At 47.0% G+C, this 11597-nt stretch overlaps 1 protein-coding gene across 3 annotated transcripts in view; it reads left to right on the plus strand.

Moving 5' to 3' along the window:
- LOC110503264 (ubiquitin carboxyl-terminal hydrolase 32) overlaps positions 1–10275 on the plus strand; it is a 93448-nt gene extending 83173 nt beyond the window's left edge. For 2 of the 3 annotated variants that reach the window (XM_036961645.1, XM_036961646.1), the window contains exons 30-34: positions 1985–2176; positions 5629–5866; positions 6529–7040; positions 8550–8642; positions 8802–10275. In XM_036961645.1, the coding sequence (XP_036817540.1) occupies positions 1985–2176; positions 5629–5866; positions 6529–7040; positions 8550–8642; positions 8802–8975 (1209 nt within the window). In that variant the 3' untranslated portion in view covers positions 8976–10275. Of the gene's footprint in view, positions 1–1984; positions 2177–5628; positions 5867–6528; positions 7041–8494; positions 8643–8801 lie in introns of all 3 variants that reach the window. The other variant, XM_036961647.1, reaches the window with a different exon arrangement.
- The last annotated feature ends 1322 nt before the right edge of the window (positions 10276–11597 follow it).

Consider the following 11597-nt stretch of genomic DNA (forward strand, 5'->3'; position numbering starts at 1 on the left):
AGTATATACATATGAGATGGGTAAAGCAGTATGTAAACATTATAAATCAAGTGACCAGTGTTCCATTATTAAAGGGACCAGTGTTCCATTATAATAGTGACCAGTGTTCCATTATTATAGTGACCAGTGTTCCATTATTAAAGGGACCAGTGTTCCATTATAATAGTGACCAGTGTTCCATTATTATAGTGACCAGTGTTCCATTATTATAGTGACCAGTGTTCCATTATTAAAGTGACCAGTGTTCCATTATTATAGTGACCAGTGTTCCATTATTATAGTGACCAGTGTTCCATTATTAAAGTGACCAGTGTTCCATTATTATAGTGACCAGTGTTCCATTATTATAGTGACCAGTGTTCCATTATTATAGTGACCAGTGTTCCATTATTATAGTGACCAGTGTTCCATTATTATAGTGACCAGTGTTCCATTATTAAAGTGACCAGTGTTCCATTATTAAAGTGACCAGTGTTCCATTATTAGTGACCAGTGTTCCATTATTAGTGACCAGTGTTCCATTATTAAAGTGACTAGTGTTCCATTATTAAAGGGACCAGTGTTCCATTATTAAAGGGACCAGTGTTCCATTATTAAAGGGACCAGTGTTCCATTATTAAAGGGACCAGTGTTCCATTATTAAAGGGACCAGTGTTCCATTATTAAAGTGACCAGTGTTCCATTATTAAAGTGACCAGTGTTCCATTATTATAGTGACCAGTGTTCCATTATTATAGTGACCAGTGTTCCATTATTATAGTGACCAGTGTTCCATTATTAAAGTGACCAGTGTTCCATTATTAAAGTGACCAGTGTTCCATTATTAAAGTGACCAGTGTTCCATTATTAAAGTGGCCAGTGTTCCATTATTAAAGTGGCCAGTGTTCCATTATTAAAGTGGCCAGTGTTCCATTATTATAGTGACCAGTGTTCCATTATTATAGTGACCAGTGTTCCATTATTAAAGTGACCAGTGTTCCATTATTAAAGTGACCAGTGTTCCATTATTAAAGTGACCAGTGTTCCATTATTAAAGTGACCAGTGTTCCATTATTAAAGTGACCAGTGTTCCATTATTAAAGTGACCAGTGATTCCATGTCTATGTATATAGGGCAGCAGTCTCTAAGGTGCAGTGTTGAGTAACCGGGTGGAAGCCGGCTAGTGATGGATATTTAACAGTCTGGTGGCACTGTGTTATCCACGAAGCAGATGAAGAAGGTGTTTAGTTTGTCCGGAAGCAAGACGTCGGTGTCCGCGACGTGGCTGGTTTTCCCTTTGTAATCCATGATTGTCTGTAGACCCTGCCACATACGTCTTGTCTGAGCCGTTGAATTGCGACTCCATTTTATTTCTGTATTGATGTTTTGCCTGTTTGATTGCCTTACGGAGGGAATAACTACACTGTTTGTATTCGGCCATATTCCCAGTCAACTTGCCGTGGTTAAATGCGGTGGTTCGCGCTTTCAGTTTTGCGCGAATGCTGCCATCTATCCACGGTGTCTGGTTTGGGTAGGTTTTAATAGTCACAGTGGGAACATCATCCCCTATTACACTTCCTGATGAACTCGGTCAACGTGTCTGTGTAAGCATCAATGTTATTATCAGAGGCTACCCGGAACATATCCCAGTCTGCGTGATCAAAACAATCTCTCTCTCTCCTCTCTCCTCTCTCTCGTTCGTGTAGAGGTGCAATGTAATGAGGAGCAGGCCCCAGTCTGTCTATCTGTCCCGTCTAACCCTGTTCTCCGCCTCTCTCTCTAGATAGTTGAGGAGCCAGAGTCACAGGCCCGTCTGTCTGTCTAGTCTAACCCTGTTCTCCGTCTCTCTCTCTAGATAGTTGAGGAGCCAGAGTCACAGGCCCGTCTGTCTGTCTATTCTAACCCTGTTCTCCGTCTCTCTCTCTCTAGATGGTAGAGGAGCCAGAGTCACAGGCCCATCTGTCTGTCTAGTCTAACCCTGTTCTCCGTCTCTCTCTCTCTCTAGATAGTAGAGGAGCACTGTAGTGTGCAGCAGAGTCGCAGGGCCCAGGCTGAGCCCGTCAGTCTAGACAGTTGTCTGAAGGCCTTCACCAGTGAGGAGGAGCTGGGAGAGGATGAGCTCTACTACTGCTCCAAGTGCAAGACCCACCGCCTGGCCACTAAGAAACTGGACCTGTGGAGACTGCCGCCTATACTGGTCAGAACACTGACACACACACTGTCTACTGTAGTTAGATGTAATGAGGCTATACCTATACTGGTTAGAACACTGACACACACACTGTCTACTGTAGTTAGATGTAATGAGGCTACCGCCTATACTGGTCAGAACACTGACACACACACTGTCTACTGTAGTTAGATGTAATGAGGCTACCGCCTATACTGGTCAGAACACTGACACACACACTGTCTACTGTAGTTAGATGTAATGAGGCTACCGCCTATACTGGTCAGAACACTGACACACACACTGTCTACTGTAGTTAGATGTAATGAGGCTATACCTATACTGGTCAGAACACTGACACACACACTGTCTACTGTAGTTAGATGTAATGAGGCTACCGCCTATACTGGTCAGAACACTGACACACACACTGTCTACTGTAGTTAGATGTAATGAGGCTATACCTATACTGGTCAGAACACTGACACACACACTGTCTACTGTAGTTAGATGTAATGAGGCTATACCTATACTGGTTAGAACACTGACACACACACTGTCTACTGTAGTTAGATGTAATGAGGCTACCGCCTATACTGGTCAGAACAATGACACACGGTGTAGACTAGCAAGACTAGTACCCACCATCACTACAGTACCCACCATCGCTGTAGTACCCACCATCACTGTAGTACCCACCATCACTACAGTACCCACCATCACTGCAGTACCCACCATCACTACAGTACCCACCATCACTACAGTACCCACCATCACTACAGTACCCACCATCGCTGTAGTGCCCACCATCACTACAGTACCCACCATCGCTACAGTACCCACCATCGCTACAGTACCCACCATCGCTACAGTACCCACCATCACTACAGTACCCACCATCGCTACAGTACCCACCACCTCTGTAGTACCCACCATCACTACAGTACCCACCATCACTACAGTACCCACCATCACTACAGTACCCACCATCACTACAGTACCCACCATCGCTGTAGTACCCACCATCACTACAGTACCCACCATCACTACAGTACCCACCATCACTACAGTACCCACCATCACTACAGTACCCACCATCGCTACAGTACCCACCATCGCTACAGTACCCACCATCGCTACAGTGCCCACCATCGCTGTAGTACCCACCATCACTGTAGTACCCACCATCACTACAGTACCCACCATCGCTGTAGTACCCACCATCACTACAGTACCCACCATCACTACATTACCCACCATCACTACAGTACCTACCATCGCTACAGTACCCACCATCGCTACAGTACCCACCATCGCTACAGTACCTACCATCGCTGTAGTACCCACCATCGCTACAGTACCCACCATCGCTGTAGTGCCCACCATCACTACAGTACCCACCATCGCTACAGTACCCACCATCACTACAGTACCCACCATCACTACAGTACCCACCATCACTGTAGTACCCACCATCGCTACAGTACCCACCATCGCTACAGTACCCACCATCGCTGTAGTGCCCACCATCGCTACAGTACCCACCATCACTACAGTACCCACCATCACTACAGTACCCACCATCACTACAGTACCCACCACCACTACAGTACCCACCATCGCTGTAGTACCCACCATCACTACAGTACCCACCATCACTACAGTACCCACCATCACTACAGTACCCACCATCGCTGTAGTACCCACCATCACTACAGTACCCACCATCACTACAGTACCCACCATCACTACAGTACCCACCATCACTACAGTACCCACCATCACTACAGTACCCACCACCACTACAGTACCCACCATCGCTGTAGTACCCACCATCACTACAGTACCCACCATCACTACAGTACCCACCATCACTACAGTACCCACCATCGCTGTAGTACCCACCATCACTACAGTACCCACCATCACTACAGTACCCACCATCACTACAGTACCCACCATCACTACAGTACCCACCATCACTACAGTACCCACCATCACTACAGTACCCACCATCACTACAGTACCCACCATCGCTACAGTACCCACCATCGCTACAGTACCCACCATCGCTGCAGTACCCACCATCGCTGTAGTACCCACCATCGCTACAGTACCCACCATCGCTACAGTACCCACCATCACTACAGTGCCCACCATCACTACAGTACCCACCATCACTACAGTACCCACCATCACTACAGTACCCACCATCACTACAGTACCCACCATCACTACAGTACCCACCATCACTACAGTACCCACCATCACTGTAGTACCCACCATCACTACAGTACCCACCATCACTACAGTACCCACCATCGCTACAGTACCCACCATCACTACAGTGCCCACCATCACTACAGTACCCACCATCACTACAGTACCCACCATCACTACAGTGCCCACCATCACTACAGTGCCCACCATCACTACAGTACCCACCATCACTACAGTACCCACCATCACTACAGTGCCCACCATCACTACAGTGCCCACCATCACTACAGTGCCCACCATCACTACAGTACCCACCATCACTACAGTACCCACCATCCCTACAGTACCCACCATCACTGTAGTACCCACCATCGCTACAGTACCCACCATCGCTACAGTACCCACCATCGCTACAGTACCCACCATCGCTACAGTACCCACCATCACTACAGTACCCACCATCGCTACAGTACCCACCACCTCTGTAGTACCCACCATCGCTGTAGTACCCACCATCGCTACAGTACCCACCATCACTACAGTGCCCACCATCGCTACAGTACCCACCATCGCTACAGTACCCACCATCACTACAGTACCCACCATCACTACAGTACCCACCATCACTACAGTACCCACCATCACTACAGTACCCACCATCACTACAGTGCCCACCATCGCTACAGTACCCACCATCGCAACAGTGCCCACCATCGCTACAGTACCCACCATTGCTGTAGTACCCACCATTGCTGTAGTACCCACCATCGCTACAGTACCCACCATCGCTACAGTGCCCACCATCGCTACAGTGCCCACCATCGCTACAATGTAAACAGAAAGATGAACATCACTTTATTGGTCAATTGCACAGAAAGTCCAACTGAAATGTGACTTCCTCTTTTTAACCAACCCTTCCCAAAGACACACATACAATTAGAGGTTTTGGAGCAGTGGGGGGGGGGCTGCTGCGGTGGGTGGGGCTGCCACACTGTGGAGCTGCTGCAGTGGGGGGGAGGGGGTTAAGTGCCTTGCTGAAGGGCACAATGGGCAGGCAATGGCATCTAGGATTTGATATCAGAAACCCTCCGGTTACCAACTCACTTGCCGGGCAGATTTTTTTCCCGTTGGACTCTGGCTTCGAACTGGCAACCCTCCGTCTGCTGGCTCACCTCTCTAACTGCTAGGGCTACCTGACGTCTCTGTACACGTATCTACATCCGAATGTTTCAATAGTTCACATTGTTCTTTATTTGCAGATAGTACACCTGAAGAGGTTCCAGTTTGTGAACGGCCGCTGGATCAAGTCTCAGAAGATCGTCCAGTTTCCCAGAGAGAGTTTTGACCCTAGTGTTTACCTGGCTCCCCGGGAGGCGGGGCTTAACGGGCTACACGGTCTGCAGAGCCGCAGCGAGGGGGAGGAGCTACTAAGGATAAGAGGAGAAGAAACGGTATCCTCCATCTCCGCCCCTGCTGGGTTCCTCAACATCCTCAAAGGTCTGTCATCCTGTCTACGTCTCAAATAGCACCCTATTCCGTTCCTAGTGCATAGTCCCTATGGACCCTGGTCAAATGTAGTGCACTATATAGGGAATAAGGCCCATAGGGCTTTGGCCTAAAGTAGTGCACTATATAGGGAATAGGGCCCATAGGGCTCTGGCCTAAAGTAGTGCACTATATAGGGAATAGGGCCCATAGGGCTCTGGCCTAAAGTAGTGCACTATATAGGGAATAGGGCCCATAGGGCTCTGGCCTAATGTAGTGCACTATATAGGGAATAGGGTCCATAGGGCTCTGGCCTAAAATAGTGCACTATATAGGGAATAGGGCCCATAGGGCTCTGGTCTAAAGTAGTGCACTATATAGGGAATAGGGTGCCATTTGAGGCACTCCTCTCTCAATGGAATCTTGCTGCTTTTTCGGTCATTCAAGTTGTTGATTCCAAGTCCCTGATTTAGCTTGATGATTGCCAAGTCATCATCATTTCCTGTTGTTAAACAAACCAGTCCTTCAGAGTGAGGTAATGAAACCAGAGCGTGTATTTCTTTATATTCGTTAGTGTTCAACACGATACACCGCATAGCCCCATATACCCAGGAAGGATTAGGTCGAGCTGTTTTACTGAGCCCCCCTCTCTCTCTCTTCATCTGTTTCCACAGCCTCTCCAGCGTCAGGCAGGAAGTCAGCCCCTCCCTCCTTCATCAGCCGTACCAGCAGCCCCTGCAGCAGCCCTAAGACAGGAGGAGGCAGTCCAGGGGGCACGGGCCACAGACAGACCCGCCTCAGGCTCCCTCAGCTGGCCAGCCGGCACCGCCTCTCCAACAGCAAGGAGAACCTGGAGGGTAGTACCAGGGAGAGGGGAAGCGGCCCTGACACAGAGCCCAGGAAGGGAGCACCGCAGGCGGACACGGAGGGTGGGCTCGTGGGGGTGATGAGTGGAGGTTTTGGGGAGGTCGGGGTGAGGAGCGGGCCAGAGATGTCCACCACAGATGCGTCCAGCTGCCTCAGTAATGTCATCGTGATGAACGGGGACAGCGGTGGCCATTGCAACGAGGTACTAAGCGCGGAGGCCAGTACGGAGCCCAGCACGGACCTAGAGACCACTGCAACAGCCCAGCTGCACCAAAGAGACAACAGCCTGGAGAACATCTACAACTTATATGCAATTTCAGTGAGTGCTTCCAAAACTGCTTGGAGTTTAGCCTCCTAACCTATGCCTCGGGAAGATTGATTTAGTTGAATATGAATCAAATCAAAATCAAATCACATTGTATTGGTCACATACACATGGTTAGCAGATGTTATTGCGAGTGTCGTGAAATGCTTGTGCTTCTAGTTCCCGACAGTGCAGTAATATCTAACAATTCCACAACTACTACCTAGTTTGCCCCCCGGTGATGCTTTGTGCAGACCACACCACCCTCTGGAGAGCCTTGTGGTTGAGGGCGGTGCAGTTGCCGTACCAGGCGGTGATGCATCCCGACAGGATGCTCTCAATTGTGCATCTGTAAAATTTGTGAGGGTTTTAGGTGACAAGTCACATTTCTTCAGCCTTCAGTTGAAGAGGCGCTGTTGCGCATTCTTCACCCCGCTGTGTGTGTGGGTGGACCATATCAGTTTGTCAGTGATGTGTACACCGAAGAACTTAAAACTTTACACCTTCGTTACTGCTGTCCCGTTGATGTGGATAGGGGGGTGCTCCCTCTGCTGTTTCCTGAAGTCCACGATCATCTCCTTTTGTTTTGTTGACATTGAGTGAGAGGTTATTTGCCTGACACCACACTCCACACCTCCTCCCTATAGGCTGCCTCGTCGTTGTTGGTAATCAAGCCCACTACTGTTGTCATCTGCAAACTTGATGATTGAGTTGGAGTCATGGGTGAACAGGGAGTACAGGAGGGAGCTGAGCACGCACCCTTGTGGAGCCCCTGTGTTGAGGATCAGCGAAGTGGAGATTTGAGATTTGTTGAAGGCACATGGGGGCGGCCCGTCAGGAAGTCCAGGACCCAGTTGCACAGGGCAGGGTTCAGACCCAGGGCCTCCAGCTTAATGATGAGCTTGGAGAATACTATGGTGTTGAATGCTGAGCTGTAGTCGATGAACAGCATTCTTACATAGGTATTCCTCTTGTCCAGATGGGATAGGGCAGTGTGCAGTGTGATGGCGATTGCTTCGCCTGTGGATCTATTGGGGCGGTGCGCAAATTGAAGTGGGTCTAGGGTGGCAGGTAGAGGTGATATGATCCTTGACTACTCTCTCAAAGCACTTCATGGTGACGGAAGTGAGCGCTACGGGCCGATAGTCATTTGGTTCAGTTACCTTTGCCTTCTAGGATACAGGAACAATGGTGGCCATCTTGAAGCATGTGGGAACAGCAGACTGGGATAAGGGTTGATTGAATATGTGGGTAAACACACCAGCCAGCTGGTCTGCGCATGCTCTGAGGACACGGCTGGGGATGCCGTCTGGGCCGGCAGCCTTGCGAGGGTTACAGTTACTTAATACTTCGGGATTAGAAAGCCTCTGAACCAAATGACACCCTATTCCCTATATAGTGCACTACTTTTGACCGGGGCCCATGTTGTGTTAGTAGGAGGTTCTCTCTCTCTCTCTCTCTCTCCACAGTGCCATTCAGGTATCATGGGAGGTAATAGGAGGTTCCCTCTCTCTCTCTCCACAGTGCCATTCAGGTATCATGGGAGGAGGACACTATGTGACCTATGCCAAAAACCCCAACAACAAATGGTACTGTTACAACGACAGCAGCTGTAAGGTAAGAACACACACACACACACACACACACACACACACACACACACACACACACACACCCTCGACTAATAGACAATTAATCTAGCAAACCAGTTAGTCATTTTTGAAGACAAAACGAGACATTTTTAAAGTGCGTGCTTGTTTGCCTTGTCCTCCCTAGGAAGTGCACTCGGAGGAGATGGACACGGACTCTGCCTACATCCTGTTCTATGAGCAGAAGGGAGTGGACTTCTCTCAGTTCCTGCCAAAGACTGACGGCAAGAAGATGGCCGACACCACTAGCATGGACGAGGACTTTGAGTCTGACTACAAGAAGTACTGTGTCCTGCAGTGATTTCATGATCACACCGTCTTCCACCAACCTACCGGTCAACCCTCAAGGACACAATGCTTCTTCAGCCGGTCTCAACTGGGCTCCCAGGAAGCACAAAATGGTGTCTTTTGGCCGAGTCATCACAAACTGAACCACTTGGATGCCGGAGCAATTGTCATGTTTTCGGATACCGCAAGATACCCCCCGTGTTGTTTTGTCAAGAGAACAACATTGAAGACCCATTTTTTTTTTTAAAGCACTAAGCTGTTGCACATTGAGCCTGAGGAAACCCTCCCTCTCCTCTGTGTGTGTGTGTGTGTGTGTGTGTGTGTGTGTGTGTGTGTGTGTGTGTGTGTGTGTGTGTGTGTGTGTGTGTGTGTGTGTGTGTGTGTGTGTGTTATATTGTCAACGCATGAGCTGATATTGCTTCCTTGTTGCGCATATTTGTCCCCTGCAGCCATCAAAACATGTCCACATACCTACATAATGTCTGTCTCTATAACTCACTATAGTGAAACGGTAGAGATTAATTATACTAATATTATTTAATCGATAAAAAGTTTTTTTTTATTTTCCTTCTTCAGTAACGATACTGTTTATTATTTTTTTTAAACAACTCCTAATGCTACCTCACTGCATTTCATTGGCCAATTGGGAACGGTCAAATATTTTTGACAGTATTAAAACCTCACCCACTTCCTCCTTTTGATGTCCGCGCACGCACACACACACACACACACACACACACACACACACACACACACACACTTTGAAAAAATAATAATCTCCCTTTATGAAGAAAGATTCCACCAAATTGAGGGGTTTGACCTTAATTTGACCCCTTGCCAAGCAACTTCCTATAACAAAAAAAGTGCAATTGCTGATCAGCGTACCCACGACATCGAATGACTTTAGGGGCGTTCACTGTAGTCATTTTAACTCGCAAGCTTGAGTTTAAATCTAGGTTATGTTGTGGACAGGTGCCATAGAGGATGTTTCAAAAATAATATATAAATATGTATATTTGTATTGTTTTCTCTTTCTCCAAATACTTATTTTATAGAGTTATTTTTATCATTGCAATTATTTGTATGTATGTACATTTTTTTGTTAATTTAAGAGTTGTTCTCATCTCTGGTGTTTGTCTACAGTACGTTGTAGGGAGCCACTCTTGAGATTGTAAATGAATAGGGCCACATGACACCCTATTCCCTAGTGCACTACTTTTGACCAGGGCCCATAGGGTTCTGGTCAGAAATAGTGCACTACTGAACGGGTACCTTCACAAAGTATTCATACCCCTTGACTTATTCCACATTTTGTTGTTGTTGTTACAGCCTTTGTTTCTCCCTCTCACCCATCTACACACAACACCCCATAATGACAAAGTGAAAGGGTGAAAAAAATCTGATATGTTTGCAAATTTATTGAAAATCAAATACAGACATATCTCATTTACACAAGTATTCACACCCCTGAGTCGATACGTATTAGAATCACCTTTGGCAGCGGTTACAGTTGAGTCTTTCTGGGTAAGTCTCGTGTCAAACTCATTCCACGGAGGGCCGAGTGTCTTGCGGGTTTTTTGCTCCTCCTTTGTACTTAATTGATGAATTAAGGTCACTAATTAGTAAATAACTCCCTTCACCTGGTTGTCTAGGTTTTAATTGAAAGGAAAAACCTAAAACAAAGACATTCGACTCTCCGTGGAATGAGTTTGACACGCCTGCTCTAAAAGCTTTGCACACCTGGATTGTACAATATTCTTTTAAAATGTCTTCTAGCTCTGTCAAGATGGTTGTTGAGCATCGCTAGACAGCCATTTTCAAGTCTTGCCATAGATTTTCAAGATGATTGTTAAGTCAAAACGACTTAGTCCAGTCAGGAACATTCAATGTCATCTTGGTAAGCAGTGTATTTTTGTTTTAGGTTATTGTCCTGCTGAAAGGTGAATTCATCTGCCAGTGGAAAGCAGACTGAACCAGGTTTTCCTCTAGGCTCTGTTCTATTTCATTTTATCCTAAAAAACTCCTTGGTCCTTGCAGATGACAAGCATACTCATAACATGATGCAGCCACAACAATGCTTGAAAATATAAAGAGTGGTACTCAGGGATGTGTTGGATTTGCCCCAAACATAACGCTTTCTATTCAGGACATAAATTGCCACATTTTTTGCAGTTTTACTTAAATGCCTTGTTGCAAACAGGATGCGTGTTTTGGAATATTTGTGTTCTGTACAGGCTTCCTTCTTTTCACTCTGTCAATTAGGTTACTATTGTGTTGTTGACCCATCCTCAGTTCTCTCCTATCACAGCCATTAAACTCTGTAACTGTTTCGAAGTCACCATTGGCCTCATGGTGAAATCCCTGTGTGGTTTCCTTCCTCTCCGGCAACTGAGTTAGGAGGGATGCCTGTATCTTTATAGTGACTGGGTGTATTGATCCACTGAGTTAGGAAGGTCGTCTGTATCTTTGTAGTGACTGGGTGTATTGATACACTGAGTTAGGAAGGTCGTCTGTATCTTTGTAGTGACTGGGTGTATTGATCCACTGAGTTAGGAAGGTCGTCTGTATCTTTATAGTGACTGGGTGTATTGATCCACTGAGTTAGGAAGGTCGTCTGTATCTTTATAGTGACTGG

The sequence above is a fragment of the Oncorhynchus mykiss genome, chromosome 24 (assembly GCF_013265735.2).
Source record: "Oncorhynchus mykiss isolate Arlee chromosome 24, USDA_OmykA_1.1, whole genome shotgun sequence".
Lineage (NCBI taxonomy): Eukaryota > Metazoa > Chordata > Actinopteri > Salmoniformes > Salmonidae > Oncorhynchus > Oncorhynchus mykiss.